Consider the following 25,996-nt stretch of genomic DNA (forward strand, 5'->3'; position numbering starts at 1 on the left):
GCACACAGTGCAGTCTCTTTTACCTTCGAATAGGTTAAAAGTCTATTTACACTCAAATCTGAGAGACAAACAGAAAAAACAAATTAAGGGAGTGATGAAGATTAGCACTGCCACCCCCATCTCCTTGGCTGAGGATCTGAATAATAATGCTCAAAAAACAAAAACAAAACCAAGAAACACGGTCAGGATCAGGTGATTACAAGGCCTGTAGGCCTATGTCCAGGCCTGATGCAGTGCTGGAGCCGCCTTCCTCCTTACCTGGTATCTCTGGATCTCTGATGAGGAAGGTTCAGGGCTCAACGGTATAGAACGCTTTTTAGAGAACTGGGAGTCAGACTCAGGCTCCAGCTCACCCTCACAGTGGGGACACTCCACACTCTGCTCCATCTCAAATCTTAACTAGAGCTAACAGTATGTGCGCAGAAGTCAGTGTGTCCACAGATCTTCCTGTCTGAGACAAAAGCAAGACAGAAAAGGCACAGGCCGTGACCTCCCATTTCACAGTGTCGCCCTCTGTTGGCAGGGCACTGAACCAGTCAGCTCTGAATCAAAGGATCAGTGCAGCCAACAGATGTTGGGGTTTTTGTTTTGTTTCATTTTCTTTGGATGGGAGCCTACGTGCATTAAATAAAGACCTATTTTCTAAGACATAGACTACATTGTTATGATTGATAAAATAACTTATTTTCTTCCTCTACAACATGCAGAGATCTTCCAACTGCATAGGTAGGCACTTCAAAATCCTCTGGAGCTCACCAAACTGCCAAGTGTGTGTGGAAAGCAACCTTCATGGGCAGCTGGGCGAGGAAGCTCTGCTTTCAATCACCTACTGTAGTTTTATATTACTGAAGTATAACTCACTAACACTTCGTAACTCTTCTAATCAAAAGTAAAAGAATAAATTATGTTCAGATGATCCCTAAGTTAGTCTCTCAGATTTCGAATCTCCTTACAGGAGAATATACTGAACATGTTAGTACAGAGGGAAGAGGCAGGTGTGGGGCATTCACAGCCGTGAGGCATGGGCTGCACACAAGGCTCCTTCTTGGTCACTACTTAGTTCCAGTGTGTGGCAAGGCCACAAAAGCACTGCATGCGACAATCAGAGACCACTCCGTGCTCTTGAAGCGTACACAGGGCATTCTTCTTTGTGTGTGAGTGAGTGAGTGAGTGTGTTTGTGTGTGTGTGTGTGTGTGTGTGTGTGTGTGTTCAGGCTCCCTACACAGCCCTGACTGGCTGCATGCTTACAACCAAGAGTACTACGCTTCCATGTGAGCATCACCACCCTTGGCCAGCACAAGGTTTTAAGTGAAATAAAGTTCTTAAGTCTCCATGGAAACAAAGAAAACAAAATGTAAAGACAATGGAGAAAGGTCTTGGTTTCTAAACTTATTTGGACCACGATTCTGACATAAACATGTCTCCCTTAAATTTCCATACTCTTTATAATGTAACATACTTGAAAGCACGAAGGCCAGGCCTGCTGGCACATGCTGGCGGTCCTGCCATTTGGCCTCCAAGGCCAGCAGGTGCCACATTGCAACATCCTACATCTATCAGAAAAGAGTCTCATTTCAGTCCAATCCCACTTGACTGTGTGCCCAGTTTTTCATTTTGCTGTACATAAAAACCACTCATGTTTATACCACACCTATCACAAACTTCTCATTTTGTATTCAAATGGTGATTTCATAAAGTTTCCCACTAATAAATAACAGTAGGAAGCGGGATAGGAAGCTTCTTATGACCTAGCACTGTCCTGGCTATGAGAATCCCTCCACTGAGCCCTCTCATTGGCCTCAGACATTGGTTCTACCTCGCACCTGAGTTTACAGAAGCGCAAGCTGAGGCACACAGAGGTTAGCTAACTTCCCATGGCCACCCCTCGGTAAGTAGCTGGGTCAGGACTGCAATCCAAAGCACGCTAGGACATTTCTGTAACTCCACTTCCCAGGTTAGGCCCCTTGCACTTTTCCAAGAAAGAAGTCTCCAGACACTCTCAATTAACTAATTCTCTTCTACTTAAGTGAGGATGAACTCAGGGAACACTACCAATGTTTCTCGATATTCTTTGTTGCTCTCACATTTTTCTAGCTCATTTTAAACAAGTAATTTTGACTTCTATATCTGAATGAATTTACTTACATTTTCCTATCTTTGTTGCTTACTTACAGCTTGGTTCTATTCATTTATTCTTTCAGTATTCAGTGAGGATTTACTAGGTGCCAGGCACTCACCAAGGCTCACAAAATCACAAAATTTTAAATCTGGAAGCAATCTTGGAGATAAAAATAAATTAAAATTAATATTTACATCTAGAAATATAAACCTAAAGCAGCTATATTTGATTCTTAGTTTACTCCCAGAAGTTAAGTCTGGCATTTCCCTTTGCATCACATCTGCCCTCAGTTTTGTTTTCTGTAAGTGTAAGTATTTGAAATCACCTACACTGCTAAGCAGACCCTCTTTCAGATCATATATAAAGACAGTATCATATGGATGATGTATTAGTTCCCAGTTGCTAAAACAAAGGTCATACATGAAATAAGTTAGGAATCTATAATTTCACATTTTTTAAGGTTAAGTATTGTTTCCCTTCTAAATCTAAACAAGTTTGGGGTCCATGCTAGAAGTGTATTTCTCATTTCAATGGTAACGTAACATACTATAACCTTCAATAAATATTCCTGTCAATCTCTTTTCTAAAAGCCAAGTAGACTCTGGATACTGTTGCCTTTGAAGAGACTTGGGAGAAACAGGCATGATTCTCTTGCTTGAAAATGGCCCCCTTTCCCTTAGAAAAGTATTTTATATAAATATCCAAGGACTCTTTCTTACCAAAAATTCTAATATCCTGTCCAAAGTTTTTAAAAAACTAACTAATTGCTAAGTCTACATAGCAAGTACTATGCAAGGCCAAGTACAGCAGTAAATAAAATGAAAGTGTCTGTCTGTTCAAACTAAATTTGGACACAAATAGGTATTAATTATGGGGAAGAATATACAAAATAAACACACATATACACCTAAACAAATAAGTTAATACATATATCAATACACATATTAGTGTTTAATCCATGAAAATGCTAATACCAATTTTGTTAATAAAAAAAGCAAAACGAAACGGTAGTTATAGGTACTGTTGCAGCAACTAATGGTAAAGACATGAGGAGCTGATACCATGTAAGGAAAGACAGGGGGCCTCAGGGACAGTGATGAGGGTGGGGTGTGCAGTCCAGAAGAAGGCTCATTATAGCAATGTATCCCGAGAAATCTCTTAAGGGAATGAATGGCCTTTGAAATGCAAATTGAAACTATTTAGGGATGCCAGTCAGATGGGAGAGAGAGAGGGTGGGGAGAGGGAGGGAGGGAGGGAGAGAACGAGAGAGCAAGAGAGGGAGAGAGGGAGAGAGGGAGAGAGGGGGAGGGAGGGAGGGAGGAAGGCTGGTAAAGATATAAGGATACACAGGAATTGTCCACAGTTGGTTGGTGGGTAAAGCGGGCACTATAAAAATCAGTGTGGCGGTTCATGTAGACACTAGAGCTATCCTCTAACCCTGACAGACACACCACTTCTGGGCAGATTCTCAGAGGACTGTCCCATTGCAGAGACACATGCTCACCTGTAGTCAGGAGTACTCTATGCACATAAGCCAGGAACTGGAAATAGCCTACAACTGCTGTCAGGGAATGAAAATTCCTATGTTATATATTGTGGCATTTAATTGAACTGTATAGAACTGAGATTTGCAGATTAATGGATATAACTGGAAAAATGTATTAAGTGAGGTAATTTTAGACCCATAGCACCAAACATCCTGTGTTCCCACTCGTGTGGACCTTAGTGTGAAATCCTTAGATTTTTGTTTGTTTAACCTGTAGTCTCCTGTGGAATCTGGGAAACAAGAGATGGGTGGCTGGGGCGGAGGCAGAGCTTAAGAGAAGGGAAGAGGCAAGCAGAGGTGACATGAAGGGGGAAGGAGGATGGGGGAGGGGGAAGCAGGTTAGGAGGAGAGGGGTGGGAAAGTAGGGCAGAAACCAGGGCATGACTGCTACTAAAGAGCTCGGAAAAGTCTGAACCGAAAATTATTTGTGAGCATCTTATATATTACATACATACATACACACACACACACACACACACACACACATATACATATACATATACATAAAATGACAATTGCCCTTCCCAAGGGATAGGTATCTTCCTGGAGGCCACAGACTCATATAAAAAGGCAGTGCTGAGTATCAATACCCCCCTTAAATTGCTGAAGTCAAGAAGAATTAAAGACTCCCCCCCAAAATAAGTTGTGGCCATTTGTTCTCCAACACCCATGAGGGCATGATAATAAGATGACTGAGGAAGACATTACACACTGTGGTCACAGGACAAGAAGAGATCAAGTCCAGACCAAGCAGGGAGCTTCTTCCCTGCTGGCTAGCCTTTGCAATGTCACAGGGTAGCTAAAGGAGAAAGGCCACCAACAGTCTTACACAGCTATGAGCCCTGAAAGTTACAGTAACCACTAGCATGCATGATATGCCCAAAGGGTGCAACTGTGGCACAAATGCCACAAATGCAGTGGGAGTATCTGGATACTTTCTGCTGGATTTAATGTCTGCTCTGAAGGGGACTGTTTGTCAGATACCGTAAAGCTGACCGAGAAGGGCTGGGAACGCCAGGGGTGAGCCCACCACCATCAGCCTGTTAAACAGCATTAGTGTCAAACTGTTCTCCGTATTCATAGATATACATAGATTAGTACAGCTTGCAGACTTTATCAGAGAAACTGCTATGGGTAATGGACAGCATTCATGCAGACACGCAGAGCTGGCGGGGGGACAGAGTGAGTGTGTGGGAACACCCAGCCCTTAAAGGAACCTCTGTGTTGTACCCATCCTGTCCATCCTCAGGAAGGATGGGAGGGAACCAAAAGCTTCTAATAGGGCAGGACCACAGCTCTCGGGAACTCCTTCCTCTGTGGCTGCCTAGACAGACCTTGCACCCTCAAGACTCTCTTCATCCCAGCATGGAGTGAGGATCATTGGTCCTGGCCCAGCCTGAGGAGCTATCAACAGATGAAGGCTGCAGGGAGAAGCAGCATCAGGCTTGAGTGGTTCCATGGAGGTCAGCCATTCTCCAATGGATCACCTATATCTATGATCATGGATACAGTCAGAAATGTGTCCTCCGCACCAGTTAGAGAGGCGACACTGGCACTCACATAATGAGACCACTCTACATAGAAAATAAAATGTAGAAAGGGCAAAGCAGCACACGGGGAGACTGGAAAACAACTCCAACCATCTCCCGGTGGGTTTGACCTGTGTCACCCCAGTGGAGATGCTGACCAGAGGTTAGGTTGGAGTGGAATGTGTAGGTAATGTATCAGGAAGCTGACTGCACATTGCATATGAGACTTGGAGAACACTGAATATTAAGTGAGCTCCCATTTTGATTTTGGTTTGAATTGATTGAGGTGGCAAGTTATCCCATTTACATAGAAACGAAAGCCTGTCTAACTGGCAGCATCCAGTTTTGGTAACTCACATTTAAAACCATTCAATTCAATTATGGAATGAATTGTTCAAGTTCTAGGCCAGCATTCATAAATTAAGTGTATTAAAAGCCATGAAATGAACTGCCATATCATATATATGGCATTAGATGGAATAAATAATTTAAAATAAGAATAAAGCATTAGATGATCATACTATAAAACTAAATAAATAGCAAGGTAGTGTCCTCTGGCAGGCACAATAAAAACAGCCTCCACATACATTTCAAAACCAATATGCATTTGCTTTATTTTTTAAAAAATAAGGTAACAAGATGCCTCAGTTACAGCTGCTTGATTTTCTGGCAGTGAGCTCCACCTGCTGGTAATTTCATGGCCTCAGTTATTACACCATTAAACAGGACTGAAGTATGTTAGCGCAGAATGTAGTCTTCAACATTAAAAACAGGTTTTTAAAACTTAGGAATACGCCAACATTTTCTTTTACTTATACATACGATTTAGTGAACTCATCCATATGCAAGGAACTTAAATACACATTTATGGTTATATGTATGTATATATATAGCTTTATTAAACCTTCAAAACAATTGTGTAATGTTTCCAGAACTTGCTGCTTAATCTTCCTTCAGAGAGGTCCCACAGCTTACCCTGCGCAGACAGTAAAAGTTTCCATGCACCGGCAGACCCTCCAAGCACAAACAGAAAGTACTGCTATGTAGCAATGCTATGCAGCAATCACATGGCAAGGAACAGCCGCAGGCGTGGCCTATACCTTAGCAACTCTGTCCCAAGGAAAATCAATGTGATCTAGTAAGAGGCTCTGGATGTCTCTAGGTGCTAATGAAGCAAATTCTTTATCAAGTAATCCCTTTAGAAATTTAAATATTTGAACTGTAATTGATATAAAAATTTGCTTAGAAAAACCTTCCCTCCAAAATGAAACATCTTCACGAATAGCAAAATTATCTGCAATTACTTATGCTTAAAATCCTTAAAATATACATTAAGACTGATTTCCTACACATCCAAGAAAGAAATTCATAAAGTGAAATTAGAACTAAATAGAAATGACACATTACATAAAATACATCATAAAACTGTAAGCCAAAGGTGAAAAATAAGACTGAAATTTTCCATTCAGTTACCATTCGTAACAACATTTTTTAATCTGAACAATGGAAAATTAGAATAGTTTTATAGAATTTTCAATAAACATAAATTATTTTTAATAATAAAATACTCCCCCCCCCCAAATTTTAAAGATAACTTTAATTTTAAAGATGTTCTGGGCGGGGGCGGGGGGATCCCTATGGAATTGACCAATAACTATTTATCCAAATGCACATTCAACTTGCAGCTAAGAGAAGTGATACTGAAACAAAATTTGGGGCAGTTTTTGTCTAGCTTTGTTTGAGACCTAACTGTGTGGAGCTGTGGCCTGGCCCTGAGTCCCCGAAACCATCATTACCATCTGAGGGGTGGCTGGGAATGTCGGCCAGCGCCACTGCACCCAGCCTAAGGGAAACCCCATATACATCGGTGCTGTCCACTGCTCTAAATGTAGACAACTGTTAATTGATGGTGCATTCTTCATCCTAAAGGGCTGATTCTGGTATCACGTTCTCCTCTTCTACTGAGGGATTCTAGATTTTGTGTTAGAAGTTTTTGTGACTCACATTCCTACATTAGCTGCTGTGGTATTATCAAGGGTCACACAGAATATGTGTGGCAGCTGTTCCACAAGTGTCAGTGTGAAAGCCTCTGCTACACATCTTATTAAGGCTAAATGCAATGAACCCTTCCTCTCCTGCAGTGTGACATGCCTTCTTTCACTTAAGGTTGTGCAATTTCAGCTTCCATTGTATTTGCACCACTGAGATGCCTACGAAGTAATGGCTCACGTGGTGCAAGAGCAGTGACCACACACTCAGGGTACAGTCTCCCACAGTAACCACACACTCAGGGCACAGTCTCCCACAGTAACCACACACTCAGGGCACAGTCTACCACAGTAACCACACACTCAGGGCACAGTCTCCTACAGTAACCACACACTCAGGGCACAGTCTACCACCACGGTAACCACACACTCAGGGCACAGTCTACCACCACGGTAACCACACACTCAGGGCACAGTCTACCACAGTAACCACACACTCAGGGCACAGTCTACCACGGTAACCACACACTCAGGGCACAGTCTACCACGGTAACCACACACTCAGGGCACAGTCTACCACGGTAACCACACACTCAGGGCACAGTCTACCACGGTAACCACACACTCAGGGCACAGTCTACCACAGTAACCACACACTCAGGGCACAGTCTAACACAGTAACCACACATTCAGGGCACAGTCTACCATGGCAACCACACATGCAAGCCACAGTCTACCATAGTAACCACACATGCAAGCCACAGTCTACCACGGTAACCACACAAGCAGGCCATAGTCTACCACAGTAACCACACAAGCAGGCCACAGTCTACCACAGTAACCACACAAGCAGGCCACAGACTACCATGGTAACCACACAAGCAGGCCACAGTCTACCACAGTAACCACACACTCAGGTCATAGTCTACCACAGTAACCACACAAGCAGGTCACAGTCTACCACAGTAACCACACACTCAGGGCAGTCTATCACAGTAACCACACATTCAGGGTACAGTCTACCACAGTAACCACATATTCAGGACACAGTCTACCATGGTAACCACACATGCAAGCCACAGTCTACCATAGTAACCACACATGCAAGCCACAGTCTACCACGGTAACCACACAAGCAGGCCATAGTCTACCACAGTAACCACACAAGCAGGCCAGTCTACCACAGTAACCACACAAGCAGGCCACAAACTACCATGGTAACCACACAAGCAGGCCACAGTCTACCACAGTAACCACACACTCAGGTCATAGTCTACCACAGTAACCACACAAGCAGGTCACAGTCTACCACAGTAACCACACACTCAGGGCACAGTCTATCACAGTAACCACACACTCAGGGCACAGTCTATCTCAGGGCACAGTCTACCACAGTAACCACACATTCAGGGCACAGTCTACCACAGGAACCACACATTCAGGGCACAGTCTACCATGGTAACCACACATGCAAGCTTCAGTCTACCGTAGTAACCACACATGCAAGCCACAGTCTACCATGGTAACCACACAAGCAGGCCACAGTCTACCATGGTAACCACACAAGCAGGCCATAGTCTACCTCAGTAACCACACACTCAGGTCACAGTCTACCACAGTAACCACACAAGCAGGTCACAGTCTACCATAGAAACCATACATGCAAGCCACAGTCTACCATAGTAACCACACATGCAGGCCACAGTCTACCACAGTATCCACACATGCAGGCCACAGACTACCATGGTAACCACACATATAGAGCACAGTCCAATACAGGCTTTGTGTGGGCTTGATATCTGGTTACAATCTCTATTTTCCTGTTGTAATTTTATATTTTGCTTTATTTAGCTATGTCAAATAGTCTGTGGAACAAGGCAGGAAGCAACTATTAATTAACAGTGGTTACTGCAAGACAAAGCCTTGCAACGTGAAGCTTCCTATGGCCAGAGCTATCAAAGGTCTGAGGAAGCACTGGAGACACAAGTTGAGTCACCACAGCGGTGACATGCCCCTGTATCTCTCCTACCTGAAGCCAGGCACTGGACTGCCTTTCTTAGAAATGATGAACTGAAGCTCTGAGCGTCAGCACTTTCACACCACCCATCAGCTAACGGGCTCATGAACATGGACATTCCCATGGTTGCGAACCCCGACCAAACTGTACAGCGTGCTTGGCATGCTGTCACTGCTGCTTTGGGCTCAGGGAAATGGGAAACAGCAACATTCCCACAGCTCAGCCAAGAGGCCCCTGAGAGACAGCACAATTAAATTAGGTTCTCATATTCCTACAGAAAGGAAAAGAGCAGAACTTTTCTTAATGCGGGTAGACCAGGCTGGGTTTATTCTCCATCTACCAGAGCCTTAAGTACTTGCACTAATTATCCCATCATCATAAAAGCATAGTATGACTTCCAAAATAGAAACAATTACGGTTTAATTCCATAGTGCAACTTTCTAAATTGTAATGAGCAACCACTAAATTAAAATGAGACCTCTAAATTGTATGCTGTCATCAAATGCTAGCAAGTGTGTAGGCACTAATTTCTGTTGGTAAGTTAAACCACTGGTGAAAATCTGAATCTACCTGTCTATATAATACCTTACATCTGTATAATCTTACATGTCTTATGTCCTATATCTGTATAATCTTACATCTGTATAATCTTACATGCCTTATATCTTATATCTGTATAATCTTACATATCTTATATCTTATATCTGTATAATCTTACATGTCTTATATATTATATCTATATAATCTTACATATCTTATATCTTATATCTGTATAATCTTACATGTCTTATATCTTATATCTGTATAATCTTACATGTTTATATCTTATATCTGTATAATCTTACATATCTTATATCTTATATCTGTATAATCTTACATGTCTTATATCTTCTATCTGTATAATCTTACATGTCTTATACCTTATATCTGTATAATCTTACATATCTTATATCTTATATCTGTATAATCTTACATGTCTTATACCTTATATCTGTATAATCTTACATGTCTTATATCTTATACCTGTATAATCTTACATATCTTATATCTTATACCTGTATAATCTTAAATGTCTTATATCTGTATAATCTTACATGTCTTATATCTTACATCTGTATAATCTTACATGTCTTATATCTTATATCTGTATAATCTTACATGTCTTATATCTTATATCTGTATAATCTTACATGTCTTATACCTTAGATCTGTATAATCTTACATGTCTTATATCTTCTATCTGTATAATCTTACATGTCTTATATCTTACATCTGTATAATCTTACATGTCTTATCTCTTATATCTGTATAATCTTACATGTCTTTAAAATGTAGAAAACTCTCATGGGGTATGCCAAAGAATCTTTCTGATTAATTAAGTTTTGCTCATACTAAATAAGCATCAAGTGAAAGATGGCAGTAAACGTTCACTGCATTATACAGGAAAACATGATCAAAACCACAAGAGATCCCAGGTTTACTTGATCTTATTAGACAGAATACAAGAATCAAATCCTGGAAAACAAGATAAAATAAAAAAGAAATTGATTACAGTTAAATAAAGTCTATATAACTCTATTATACATAAAGCAAAACCAACAACCATATCTCAGTGTTTTCATGATGATCTGAAGTCAGCTTAAGTCATCCAAGCATGAGTGAGCGAGAGACAACTCACCCATTTCCTTCTCACCTGCACTGGGGCACGATCAGTGTCAAAAATACCAAATGGCTTATGAGCAATAAGAGGTTTATAATTTTTAATTTAGATCTGTAACAGTTGAACCCTGCTAACAATTTATAACACTAAAACTTACAGATTTCTAATAGTTGAACACTGCTGACATAGGCTATATCTGAAAAACAATAATATAATTTTGACAAATTTAAGTAACTATACATAAAAACATAGAGATAAGTAAAATCTACATTAATTCATAGCATTCCTTAACCCCATGAATACCACAATAGATCATAACATTTCAGGTTTCTTTTTATTTTCTACTTTCCTTTCTGCTGCTGCAATAACAACACTATGATCAAAAACAACTTAGGGGAGGAAAGCAGGTATGTGGCCTATGCCCTCCAGGATAAAGTCGACCAGAGGGGAAGTAGGGTGGAAACTGACAGTTACTTGAGCAGGATCAGTGAAGGGATGGTACTCGCTCACTCACTCCTTGGAGCACTTGCTCAGGCTCAGGTCAGCCGAATTCTTTATCTAGTGCAAGCCCACGTGCCTAGTGGTTGGGTTCGCCAGCCTCTATCAATAATCAATAATCAAGACAATCCCCCACAGACATGTTCACAGGCCCATCTAATACAGGCAAAGCCCCAATCCAGGCTTTCTTCTTAGATTGTCCCAAGTTTTATCAACCAAAGCTAACTAAGACAAAGTCCTAAAGTATTGTCTATATTTTCCATCTCCTTTATCATACTAAGTACTTTCCAATAAAAACTCTGGAATATAACATTAATTTAGTATCAACTGAGTAATTCCGTAGAGACAGATTTTCTTAAAATAACGATTTTTCTCTTGACCTGCAAATTGAACCAAACAGTAGACTGGACTTTCTTAAATAACAAATTGTTGCTATAGGATAGATTTTATTGAGTCATAAAATAAGAGTTTTGACTCTTGTGAGTTAATCTTTCAATAACTTTTAATACTTGCAAACTGAGATTGCAAACACAATCAATGCCTATTAATGCTACAGATTCCTTCCTTCTACAATTTCAATTTTAAAATCTAACGACGTTCTTGCTGTGAAACCCAGGCTGGCTGCCTTTAGTTCATGGTTCTGCTGACTCAGCGCCTAGATGCTGGCCTCACTTCACAGGTGTTCATCACGCCTGACTCATGCCTAGTGACCCACAGAGAAAGAAATGAGACAATGAACTACGGACACCAACGTTTCAGAACCTGGTTATTTAGAAAGACTAAGTCAGGTGACTAGAAGTAATTTGTAAACAACGGAAGCTCTGCCTTACAAATGCCTTTGCCACTGTTCCCTCACCCAGTCTCACTCCCTCCATTCTTCCTCATCTCTGGGCAGATGCTGCTCTACTAGGGATGCCTTTCTTTACTTCTCTCAACACAAGCACATTACTCACATCCCTCATCTACCACTAATTGCTGTATTTTTCCCAAAGAATTTACCAACAGACATACTCCATGTTTAATTGCTTATGTTCTGTCTCTACCAGTGACAGAAAACAGAACTGTGATGATGCAAAGGAGAGATGCTCCCCACAGCTCACATATTTAAACACTAGGCCCCAGGAGGCAGCAGCATTGTTTGAAAGGTTATAAAACCTTTAGGAGATGGATCCTTGCTGGACAAAGTAAAAGCCCAGTGGGCCAATGACAGAAAAAAAAATGGTTTCAGTTCACAGCTCCAGCTGTGACTTTCCCATCGGCTGCCATGTGTTATCTGCCAAAATGGATGGTCTCCCTCCCTCTCCCTCCCTCCCTCTCCCTCCCTTTCCCTCCCTCTCTTCCCCCCTCTCTCTCACTCTCTCTCCCCTCCCTCCCTCCATCCATCCCTCCCTCTATCTCTCTCCCACAGTTGCTTTTGTAGGGGTATTATCTCAAGAAACAGAAAAGTTACTAATATAAGTACAATAAAAATTACTGTATTTTGCTCATGGATGTACTATAAACTCGAAAATAGCTGTTTTAGCTTCTATTTTAGTTTTGGATGGCTCTTTTAGTTCCTGTTTCTATGATAAAATGCTGGGATAAAATCAACTTTGGGAAAAGAATTTCCCTTCAACTCCAGGTTTCAGTTCGTTACTGAGGAAGAGTCACAGCAGCAGAGCTGGAGCCAGCTGGTCACGCCACACCACAGTCAGCAGAGAGGCATGGACACACACAGGCTCACTTGTTTGCTTGGCTGAACAATCTCACATAGTTCAAGTAGCACTTGCAAGGGGATGATACCACCCACAGGGGGCAGGATCTTCCCATGAGAAATTCCTAAGACAATTTCCCCCGCTGGCATGCTCATCAGCCAACCCAATGAAGATAATGAGGACACTGTCTCAACATTCATTGGGATTCTTTTTTCAGAATTTTCTAGATTATGTCAACTTGAAAACTAAAGGTAACCATCATATCACCTGACCTGATATAAGTACTCCCCTTTTAAATGATTAAGCAGAAAAAGTGTCACTGTATATGCCCTATTATTAAATGAAACTTAAGGTTCATTTCATAAAGAAGAAGAAAGGTATATAAGACAATATTGTATGCTCTTCCATTTATGTAAAAAAGAACAGAAGGCATATAATTTACATGAATGCTTCCATTTTGCAGATAATGCTTCTGGAAAATTATTTCTGAGGAAGAGAACTGAGGACTAAGCAAGAGACACTGAGGCCCATGTACATGCCTACATGCATGTAGTGCTGCTAAAAGGCATTGGAAATTATGTGGCCTAATCCATCATAAATCTATTTAATCATTCTTACTATGAGTAAATACTGGTTAACTTATATATGAACTAAGATGTAACTATCTATAAAATAAAGCAGAACTATTATTTTCATAGTGCTTTCAATATATAGAATGAATTTATACTTATTTTTTTTTCAGGATGACATACTTCATCTATAGGACGGATGCTTATAAAGCTCAAGGAACCTCACTATAATTATAGGGCAGAGACGGAAAAGGTACCAAAGGCTTCTGGTTCATGGTCTGATATTTTTAAAATTATGCCAATATTTGGTGCACAAGGCTCAAAATTAAAACTTTTGTTGGTAATTGGCAAGAAAGAAAAAAACACCTCACAAAGAATAAAGACAAAACTCTCAACAACACTATCAATTCTTCATTAATTCAGGACAGTGTTCTTAGCATAAGACTGAAACATCAGACATGGTAACAAAGGACACAACTGAGTCATATGACAGGCAATCTTTATAAAGTTAGATAGTTCACTGGTTGAAAATGTTGCATAACAAGATTTTATTACTACTGCTGATCAACTAAGAATAGTTACTTAGTATATGCAGAGAAAATAAATATATGCTATATTTCTGTCTATCAAAGCGAATGACATGAAATGTCAATTTCAGAAATATCAAACTGAAGTCAATTTTCTTCTAGGAGAGATATACATGCTTTAGAAGAAGAGAATCATTCTGTAGCTGCCATCAGCTCTAGACATATAGATCTGACACACAAGTAAACGCTCTAATCAAACTTCACCCTGTTTGGTCCAGAGCTGCCTTAACATGAAGCAAACAGCTAACTCTGCTGTTAAAGGAGAGTTTAATTCCACAGTTCAGCAGATACGAAAATGAAGCTTAGTTTGTTACTACTACTAAATAGATAATAAAGAACTAAAAAAAGTGCTTAATAAATAGTAAAGCCAGCAGCTTATGTTTATTTGGTCATTAGTAAATACTGATGTTTGCAAAACTATGCAAGGGGAGACTACACAGTTACACTCCTAACCTGACTCAGAGGATGCACTGTTCTGATCTCTAGAGCCAGAACTGAGGTACAATACAATATAATTCCTCAGCTCATCAAGAGCATGCCATCTTCTTCTGCCCTCTGGCCTTTTCTACCGGCCCTTTCTTGTCCTTCCATTTTAATGTCTCCTACTCTACAGAAAAGAAGGAGGGAGAGAAAGCAAGAGGGAAGAGGGAACATATAGATATAGATAAGATACACAGATATCTAATAGATAAGACACATAGATATAGGTAGGTAGGTAGATACAGACAGATGATAGACAGATGATAGACAGACAGATGTAGCTACATTTAACTCTGGATCTAGCACAAGAGTGAAAACATGATTCTGTCCCTCCCCCATTACTCTTTGGCCCTTCCCCCTCACATAAAGTCTAACTTATTTTATAATGCTATTCATAAAACAATGTTTAAGTAGCCATTTTGGAAAAATACATTTAAGCATTATAATTTTATTATTTTCATAATAAGATAATTAAATAAAATAATTAAAGAATGCAAAATTTTTGCCAATCCAAGTGGGGAGAATTGACAGTAAGAACAGTTAGATGTTCCTTCTATACTCCTTCAGTATCAGATATATTCCTTCTTTCTAAATTCACTGTTAAACATTGAATTGCCATCAATTTGTGGAATGGCCTATAAAATTTATAAAATATTATCTTATTATTTTTAACTACAAATAATATACAGTAATCCTTTTGAAAACCTGACACATTGTTCAGTGAAAGTCTTACTAGTGTTTCATTCTGGTTTGGTTTGGTCTGAGATGGAGTTTCCCATGTTGCCATAATGTCTCTAACTTGCCACCATCCAGGAAAAGGCCCTCAAGTGTGACAGTTAAAAGTGTGGACCGCCAACCACACAGGGCAGAATTTTAATTTTTAATTAAGGGCTTACTAGAGGCATTGTTTCAATGAGTAGATAAGAGATAACTTATAATTACTATTTAATTACTAAAAATAAATTGAAGACAATAAAACAGACATAACTACTTAAAATTCACAAGGTTTAACATCCTTGCTTATATATCATCATATAAATGATCTAAGTGGGTGAAGATGTCAAAAAAGCTGATGGCTTTCTTAAACTTTATTATATAATTTCTATTAAACACTGCTTATTCAATTGAGTTGATAAATATTTGACAACTTAAGAATTAAACTCTAAAGCATCACAATTTTTAAAAGCCAGATCTTTAATGTATAACTATTGGGATTTATAACTATCTGGCAACTTGGACGACTACTTTTTATTCTACCAAGATAGTACCAGCATAAGTTATTTGTATATTAGTGACTTAAAATTAATTTTAAAGTATTAAAAGGCTGTCAAACCATCAAGTAATTAAGTAGCAATTCCACACTCACATACAGGCAAAGAAATACTACAAACCATAATCAAAGGAAAGATACAAGGTTCTTAAAAGTCAAGTGGAAAAAAATAAATGTGAATTGCTCTGAAAGGATATGTATGTCCATTAGATATCAAGGAAGATATGAAGCACATGAAAGAAGGCCATAGGCCTTTGCTGTATGTGCTCAGTTCCCTGACAGGCAGGATGACAGTGGAGAATAGGCTACAAATGACAAAGCGATGTGTAAATCAGCAAACCCAATTGATAACAAACACATCAATGATTATAATATTCAAGTACTTCGTATTCATTTATATATTACAGCTCTAAATATGGCCTACGAGAACATTTGAATTTAACACACTATTTTTATTTTAATACATATTTATTTTATTACTTATATATTATTATTTATTAATTATACTTATATATAATGTATATTAATTATTTTAGATCATATAAATGGAAAATTATTAAAATGTCACTATAAATTCTTTAGTTATAACACTTCCATCAATGGAGTACATTGAACTGTCCAGAGAAAACAAAAACAGTATGCCTCAGGATTTCTTAAGCATTGTACTCCTGAAATTTTGGCCTGAATAGATTTCACTGGTGATATTACTTGGCTATTTTATGTACCATAGATGTTTAATAAGCTCTAGATAGTATCTACTGTAAGTCACTGCAATGCAAAAATCTAGAGACTCTACCAAATGTCCCAATGAGCAAAATCACTCCTTAGTAACAATAACCAACACAAATGATACATACATGAAGTAGACAGACGATGGATGGATGGATAGATATATAATTGATATATACTAAGCATTGGCTAGTTAATAAAACTAAAATTAAATTGAATTTTAAGTTTATAAATCTGAACAAATTAAGGATCAAAAAATTTAAGCTAAATCAGTTTTAATACTGTGAAAAAAAAATAAACACCATCAATCTAAGGCAGACAAATGTCACGGTTCTTAAAAAACAGTCAATGAGTAGTTTTCTCCTTATTCTTATTTCTATCTTTAAACAATGCCCTACCTTCCTGCTGTCTCCCAGGAATAAAAACAACTTCAGTCTGTGCTTTCAGTTCTGAAGGCAAGAGAAGAGCTTTTTGTCCTCTGACTCTACGGGTGGCTCCTGAAGTGCTCTCAGGTGACCCGAGGTGACTGACTGGCAAGTCTATTCTGCATTTACAAATAAGTTTAATAGGACCTGCATGTTAACAAGAGCAATAATTTGTTACGGCAAGCCAGGATTAGTTTCATGCTCACTTTATCACCCAGACACTGCTCCTGCACCTGATGGCGCCGCAGCTTACCATGGACGTGACTGACCGCGCATCTTCTTCATAATTCACCACAGGAGGCGGCTCTTTCCCATCATTTTCCTGGACTTTTTGCTCCAGCAATTCTTTCTGTGCTGCACACTTTGCTTCAGTGCATCTCAATTGCTGGGCTGACTGTTTCAACTCTTCAAGTGCCTGTTTTTGGCCCAGAAGAAGCACAATGCTACAATAGAATGAAATAAATATATATATTATTTCAGCTCAACAAGAAGTAAAACCATTAATGAAAAAGTGTGTCTATGTGTATCTCTATGTGTGTCTATTAATTACATACCTCTGTATGTGTCTATATGTGTCTGTGTGTGTGTGTGTCTGTGTGTGTCTATGTATGTGTGCCTCTGTGTGCGTCTGTGTATATATCTGTGTATGTGTTTGTATCTGTGTGTCATGTATTATCCTCTACAGCACACCTTCACAATCATAATGAAAACAGATTTTAGTAACAATGGATACTGGATACTTGAAGTAATACAATGGAAATAAGTCACTGAAGACACTTTCAAATAAATTGTGGCCTATAGCACTCACTTTCCTTTCTACATAAACTGTCTACCACAGCAGGAGTTAGGGTTAGGAACAGGCCCTGAACTGTTTTGGGAAAAAAAAAGACAAAATCATACATTAATTCTAAATCTCAAGAATTCTATACTTAAGGTAATCCTGGGGTAAAATTAATAAAATTAGGTGGTGGCCTTAATGTATATACACTGAACTATGTGTAATTTATGAGATCTGTTTTGAACAGGAATAGCTAACATAGGATTCAGACCTGACCATGACGGCTTGAGTATAAGTCTAGAAATCATTCTATTATAACCAACATGGAGACAACAGATTTTCCCAGCCCTCCTTCAGAGAGTTGGCCCTTGGGGCTCCCCACAATGGGAATTTCAAATTACTTTTCCCATAGCAAGGCCACCAGAGAGAAAATCAAGTGTTGATAGGAATGTCTCTACCATACCTATATGGTACTGATATTTTAAAAGTGTTCCATGCACTGTGGTGAGTTATTAGTAGATAAGAAACAGCAGAATGAAAATGAAGAAACACTCCAGCATTAGATAGTAAGGTAACTTACAGAACATTAGATAACATTAGACAGTGACATAACTTACTAAACAAGATCAGAACACAGCCTGAATAAACAAACACCAAGACTGACCACAGGAAGCTACCGCGCTGTATGTCTACTGACAAGGGATCTTTTGAGAACTCAGTTCTGATGTAACTTAGCAGAGCACAGTCCCAGTAAAGGATGCTGGTCTCCTCAATAGTAGTTTAGGAACTTCAGAGAATGATACAAGGCTGGTGGCTGTGGGGGGTGGAGGGGCTTGTAGAACTTACAATTAAGAACATTTGTAGAAGACCTAACAATGTCCAGAAGGCAGATTGCTCTCAACATCAGACTTTAATAAGTGATAACTGCCATGTATATCATCATTCAGTAATCTGTGACCTATTTCTAAAGTCTGTACAGATTTCTTGGTAAATTCATGCTGGCTTGTGTATTAGTTGGTAATTGCTTTTTGTTACAATAAACTGGCACTTCCATTTCTCAGAAAAAAACCATTCAGAGAATGTTAATTCTTAAGACAATCATTTTTGTGAGAAAAAATTGAGGAGACTCTGAAGAAAATTCTATCTACTCGCAAGTTTTAAGCTCCATGGGGCTAGGGGTCCTTCCTAGCACACACCAAAAGCAAAGTATCACAGAATCACAGGGGCTTTAACAACAACACAAGAAATAATTGTAAACATATCAGTTGAGATGTCATAATATATTTCCACATATATCCAGAAAATTATTTAAAGAATTATTTATCACATGCAGGCAAAATTATTTGATATACTTAAAAATAATACTCTAAAAGAGCTGTTATCAACAGTCTTACATAAAGGCTAGCAGAAAAATGCTAAGAAAATAGCTAAAAAATGTTAAGTGTACAGGGCAAGAGGAGGAAACTAAGCTTTGCAATAATGAAAAATGAAATTATATATAAAGAATAATGGTTGCAAACAACAAATGTTAACCAAATAGTCAAGCAAAACTGTTAACTGTATTGTTAGGAACAAACTCACATAGACTGATAGCAGGCACAGAGCCTGCACAGATTCAAGACAGACAGGGAGATTAAATAGACAAGAGCTCACTAACTAAGAAGCTATCTGCAACTGGTAACTGTTTTCAAAGGAAAAATTAACTTTCACCAATAAATTCTCACTGTGTATACCAATGGCATGCCAGGGTGGCGACACACCAGGGCAGGGCCAACACAAAATAAGCACAATGGTATTTTCATAGAAGAGAGTAAGATAACAGTGAGAATGTCTGAAAAGTTGTATTGTTAACTACCAAAACCTATAAAGTGCATGCTTCCGTACTGGGCAGTCCTAGTTCCTACACAACTCGGGGATAAGCTTCTTCACTTGTCCTTCAGAAGCTGCAAATATTAGGAATTTAGAGACACATACTAAATCCAAAGATTTAACTTAAGACCCTATGGATGTTGATGAAATAAGTAATTCTAATTAAGTAAAAATCCATTAGGATTCATTTATTTAGAAGTAATTTAAATGTAAATAAAAAATATATCGAATTAAAAAAGCACACACTGAAAAAAAAGAAGTAATTTAAAAATATGAACATACAAAAGAAAAGTTTTAGTTTTGAAAAAATGTAATTTTATCATTTTATTGCCTTCAAGTAAAAAAGAATATGAAGATTATAAAGTATTACTATAATAAAGATAATGCTTTTTCTAAAAAAAACAAAAATACAGTGACTCATTATGTAGCACAGGTTGAACATTTATGATCACACCTGTCCTTAAATATAACTATAGGTTCATGTTTTAAAATAAGAGCAAAAATTGCTCTCATTACATATATGTATTTAGATACAGAGATAGATGTTTATATCTATATATAAATGATAGATGACAGATGGATGGATAGATAGGTGGATGAATGGATAGGTAGCAGAATTGATAGATAGCAGAACCTAAAGACAATCCAGGAAATATTAAGGGAAAAAATATAAATGTATCATCTTGGAATCCTATTCAGATATTTGTTTAGCAAAATACATATATAAATATGAAGGCAAAGTTTAAGCCACCAATTTCTGAATCAGTAAGAGTTAGCAGTAACTGTTTAGTCACATAAGTATACTTCATATTTTAATTTTCTTGTTATACCCTGAGCTACATGATACGGTTCCCTAGGACTCACCCCTGAAAACCCGGCCAACCCTTCTAACTCCTAAAAGTTCTATTAGGCTGCAAGGCCTCGGCAGGAGGCGGAAGCCCAAGGCCGGCGGCTCCACCCTGGTCGATGGGGACCTCTGTTCCAGAGAGTCCTGCTGGGTGGCCTCAGCTCCGGGGCTGGCACTTACCATGTACCTCCCCCTGGCTGAGCGGACAGAGCCTGCTGCCCGCAGCCAAAGGTCCCAGCTCTACAGAGCAGCCAGCCTGCGGACCATCAACGGTACACAGCCTCAGGCACGCGTGAGGCGGCACCGCGAACTCAAGGTCGTCAAGTTTTCAAAGAAAGATCAGAATCCGAGGGGTGCCAGTGAGGAAGGATGAAGCCCAGCGCGCAGCACAGAAAACCTGTCAGATGTGATTACAGGAGGCCCAGGAGACAGCTGCTAAATAAAGCTGCCTACTCCGGGCCTCTGGGTATCTTGAGATTCGTACTTTGTAGTGATGGGAAAGGCTGGTTGAGTTGTTACATGTGAGTTGACGCTACATGGTAATTCCGGAAATGAGTGAGAATTACTACTACGAGAAGTAGGTCAGACTCAGAGATGAGAAGGCAGAGAACAAGCGGAAGGAAATGCGGAGAATGAAGAGGGCTTCAAGTTGAGGAGTGACCACAGCCGCGCCCGCCGGCTCAGCCCTGAGCTCTGTACCAGACCAGCAGCACCTCAAAGATGGGCAGCGGGATGGGAATGCAGTGAGGACAGGGTGGAGGACTGGGAGGGGACGGGGCCAGGACATGGTGGTAAAAGTGAGCATAAGATCCAGTTTGGAGGAAAAGGTTAAAACAGAACAGACAAAACTTCTGGGAAGATGGTGGCAATACTTTACAAGTCTGTGAGATACAGGCTGAGAATAGTTCCACTCTACTGTAAAAGGGACTAAAGATGGATGCCAAGAGGAAACGTGAGGAAATTCGGGAATCTAGTTCCCCAAAAATAAGGACGAAGCCATTTAACACTTCAGATTTTTCTGTGATACAGAAGTTTATCTGCTGACTAGAATAAGTAAGAAGATGGGAAATTTGACAGAAGTGGAGAATATTTGAGACGTTATGCCAAAACATAAGAGCAAGTGTAGACCAGAGAGACATCACCAAACCCCCGAGATAGCACATCACAAAAAACCCCGAGCACCTTGAGAACCCAAGCAGTTCTGGAGCATTAGAACAGGAAAGCCACGCGCTGCAGTCAGGACTAGAGAAAGCATGCCAGCATATACTGTGGTGACTTTACATCACCACAACTATCAGGAAAAACAAAATGCATGGACGAGGCGAGGATGCAGCTGTTAAAGAGCACTCTGTGAAAACCTCAGAACTTGAGTTCTGATCCCAAGCACCCACATAAGGCCAGCCATGCTGATGAGCATCTGTGACCTCAGTGACCTGTGGGAGGGGGGGGTAGTCACAGTCACTGGCTCCTGGAGGTAATTGGTCACCAATGAACTCCAGTAGCCAAGATACCCAAAGTAGTGGGCACAGGGCTTCAGTGAAGGATCCTCACAGGAGGGGATGGAGGACTTGGAAGCTTCTTGTGCCAAAGGCTAAGACCCCAAGCTCAATCCCCAGCACTCAAAAACAGGTTATTGCCAGTGCCTTGGCTACCACACTGAAACTTGATAATATGACTTTATTGCTAATGATGCCATATATTTTGATCATGGACCATGGATAAATCAAGCTTACACTGACCTAAAAGTGTCCTTTCTGCTGGCTAGCACTATAATATTTGGCATGATACTGGTCGGGGGAGCTGGGGAGCTGGTAACGCTCTGACACAGCCTGTGATGCTTACAAACTATAACAAGGACCAGATGCACCTATGTGTGCAATGGTGGCATGAGGGCTGCGGGGCAATCAGCTTTCTGTTGTACCTAAGGCCTGTCCTCCAGGAGGAAAGCCATGCCTGGACCATCATCCAGATCAGGAGCCTGCAAGGTCCCAGGCACTCCAACTATGAGTCTGATAAACAGGCACAGGACTGAGGTGCCTCCTAAATACATATCCTGATAGACAAGTGTGCCTCTCACTCCTCACCAAAGAAGGTTCTTTACGCAGTGAGTAGTTGTTAACTCAGAGACCATCAACTGAAGAGCAGAGTGCAGAAGGCTCAGTCCTATGGGACATGTAGGTCACACACTTTTCCTCCACAAGTGTCCTTTAGACACTCATGACCTCACAGCAGCTCTGACTGACTATGCACGATCGGCACAAGAGCCAGCCATTCACTACCCCAGCACGGGGAAGGAAGGCCTCACCCCAGTTAAGGAAATACTGGCAACGGATGGCTGCTGAGAAAAGACAAGTCAGTTTGCTTCAGTGCTGCAGGAGGTTATCAGGGTTTCGCTGAGTGGTGCCCCCACCTGTGTTCATACAGGCAGCACTGACTGAGTGAGGGGTGAGGGTTGGGATAAGAGAGAAAGGAGGAGGAGGAGAAGGAGGAGGAGGAGGAGGAGGAGGAGGAGGAGGAGGAGGAGGAGGAGGAGGAGGAGGATAATGAAGAAAGACAGAAAGGCAGGAGGCCATGAGGTGGTGTGGGCGGAGTCAAAGAAGCAACAAGTGTTGGTCTGAGCTAAACATATTATATTCATCTATATGATTACTAAAGAATAAATTAAAATTAAAAAAGCAGAACTGTAAAGCCAGGCATACAAATACCTATAATCCCATGGCTAGGGAGACAAGGGAATCCCTGAGGTTGTTAGCCAGTCCATCTAGTTAACTCAAGTTCCACCCAGTAAGAGGCCCTGCCTCAAAAACTAAGGTGGAGAGCCACTGAGGAGGACAATGGACTTGAACTCTGCCCTAAACACACACACACACACACACACACACACTCTTGTACCTCAACACATGAGAAAGTGCACACATCTAACAATAACCACCACCCCAACAACAATGTACTAGGACAAATAAAATCAGAAGCTCCGGGAAAATAATGTCAAGGTAGAAATCAGCAATAAAAAGACCAGGGAAGCAAAAACAGCCAAGTAAATCTGAAGCTGATTTTTATAAGCAAAGCATTAGCATGATTTAGCTAGTTTATCTGATTGCCTTTTAATAGAACATCAACCAATTTCTAGATACTTCTCTGCCCCCTTTTGAAAAAAGGGATTTTAAATAAGAGTCATTTAAAATGATGTTGAATAACAAAGGCACTTTTTACAAAGGATTCTGCATGAAACAGTTCAAACTGTTAAAACATTAAGGCATGTGGTCAGGGCACTATATTTAAAACTACAGGACCACATTTCTAGAACTTATTTGTCCGAGGTATCTAATGCTGTGATGAAACACAATGAACTAACTCAACTTGGGGAAGAAAGGGTTTATTTTCATTCCATTTCCAGAAGCTTGTGTCAAGTAGACATCACACTTCACAGAAACAGTTTTCCAGAGTCATGTGAGCTTCCATGTTTTAACATAAAAACTTGCACTTTTGGAAGGCCAAGCCCTCACTAAGCCCACACTGGCTAACAGATAAACTAACTGGCAAGCCTCCTGGAAATGTGGATCACTGAGCTGTGCTTGCTCAGAAGGCTTCTCTGTTACTCACTCAGACTTCCTGACACAGTTCTCAGACGATTCCTCGATCCTCTTCTCTAGCTCCAGGACCGCCGCCTCCTTGTGTGAGAGCATCTGTTGGGTCTGTGTGAGTTCTTCTGCTAAAGTCTTCAGCCTGGAAGGAAGGAGCATCATTATCAATTACCACACTGAATGTGATGACTCGCACACCCCCGAAGATCATGGAGCAGCCTCAATAATCCACTCTAAGGTAAAATTTCACTCCCTTGCTTGCACTAGCCATGTTTCCAGTGCTAAACACAAGTGTGGCTTTTTATTGACACTGAAAACAAGTCATTATTCCAAGTGGGTATCCTGGGAACTCAGTATACCGTATGTAACACAGAGTCTGTGGAGCATGAGTGAAGGACACAGCTATGAAAGAAGGCTGTAGGCGTGGGCCGGGAGCTAGTGCTCCTGGGAAGTGTCCTCTACAGTCTTATTCCTTTGTTTGTAGACAGGGTTTCTCTGTGTAGCTCTAGCTGTCCTAGAACTCACTCTATAGACCAGACTTGACTCAAACTCAGAAATCTGTTGGCCTCTTGGGGATTAAAGGTGTGCAACAACACACCAATCTTATTTCTTAAAATATTTTTTAAAAAAAGTTAAAATGTCAGGAAAGATTAAAAAAGACTAAACAAAGGAATATGCATATGTCCTAGGAAAAAGTGTGCTTTTGTGAAAAGATCACACTCTCTGTTTTCAGAGAAGCATGCATTTTCATCTTGCTTTGCCGTTTATCTAAAACTTGGAAAATTCTTCAGCTCACACCACTTATTTTCTCATCTGTAATTCTGGCACTAAAACAACTGCTTTATTATCACTGTTTTTTTGAGAAAACAGAAGTAACCCATTACATATACTATAAATTAACTGCATTTTGGTAGGGTAAGTGGTAGTCAGTGTATTTTGCATATATTACCTTATTTACTCTTCGTGACAGTATTCTATGACAAATATTATTACACTTATTTAAATAAAAGAGACTCAGTACTTTGGCAGTTTAAACTGGTGATAAACTACTTTTGTGTTCACATATTATACTGTGAAGTATCCTTTGTATTAGATTCAAAAATAATTTAGTATACAAAATTAATATTAGTATATACTCATGGACCAAATAATTTATGGCTGTATGAAACAGATTCAGTCCTTAATGCAAATATTTCTCACATAAACATACTAACATTCAAAGATACACAAACACACACAAACACCTATTATATATATTAAAATAATCTTCAGACTTTCAAAGCAAGACAATTAAAAGAGGTTTAAGTAGGGAGAACTAACAACAGGTGATAACATCTCTTGGAAAGCTGTGTCTGCCACTTCCCAGGAAGGTAACAATGACCACCTAGCCTCCTGTGGGTATGCCAAGTCAGACACTTCCTTGCAGGGCAGTGGTTCTTAACCTTCCTAGTGCTGTAACTCTTTCATTCAGTTCCTCTTGTTGTGTTGTCCCCATCCATAACATTATTTTCATTGCTACCTCATAACTGTAATTTTGCTGCTCTTATAAATTGTAATATAAGTATCTGATATGCATATCTGTTAAAGAGTTGATCAACACCCCCAATATGTCTCAAACATAAAACAGAACTCTTAGAACAAACTCAGACTCTCGAGTCCCAAACTTGCTCAGGCTGGCTTATTGTGTGGGGTATGCACCCCACTTTAATTCTCACCTTTAATAAAGCTATACTTTTGCTGCTACTCCTCCATGTCTTTTGCAGGTCACTGTTTTAGACACAAAGAACCTAGACTTGGATCATGTCA

At 39.9% G+C, this 25,996-nt stretch overlaps 1 protein-coding gene across 6 annotated transcripts in view; it reads right to left on the reverse strand.

Annotated features, from left to right (window-relative positions):
* The window catches only part of Fer (FER tyrosine kinase), a 306,510-nt gene that overhangs the window by 188,328 nt on the left and 92,186 nt on the right, over window positions 1-25,996 (reverse strand). For 4 of the 6 annotated variants that reach the window (XR_007979418.1, XM_052192262.1, XM_052192260.1 and 1 more), the window contains 2 exons: window positions 24,210-24,332; window positions 17,366-17,555 (listed from right to left, as the gene is read on the reverse strand). Coding sequence is in view for 5 of the 6 variants with exons in the window: in XM_052192262.1 (XP_052048222.1) it covers window positions 17,366-17,555; window positions 24,210-24,332 (313 nt within the window). In the remaining variant the exon portion in view is untranslated. Of the gene's footprint in view, window positions 1-258; window positions 403-17,094; window positions 17,260-17,365; window positions 17,556-24,209; window positions 24,333-25,996 lie in introns of those variants that run through there. The other 2 variants (XM_052192263.1, XM_052192264.1) reach the window with 2 other exon arrangements.

Source organism: Apodemus sylvaticus, chromosome 9 (assembly GCF_947179515.1).
Source record: "Apodemus sylvaticus chromosome 9, mApoSyl1.1, whole genome shotgun sequence".
Classification (NCBI taxonomy): domain Eukaryota; kingdom Metazoa; phylum Chordata; class Mammalia; order Rodentia; family Muridae; genus Apodemus; species Apodemus sylvaticus.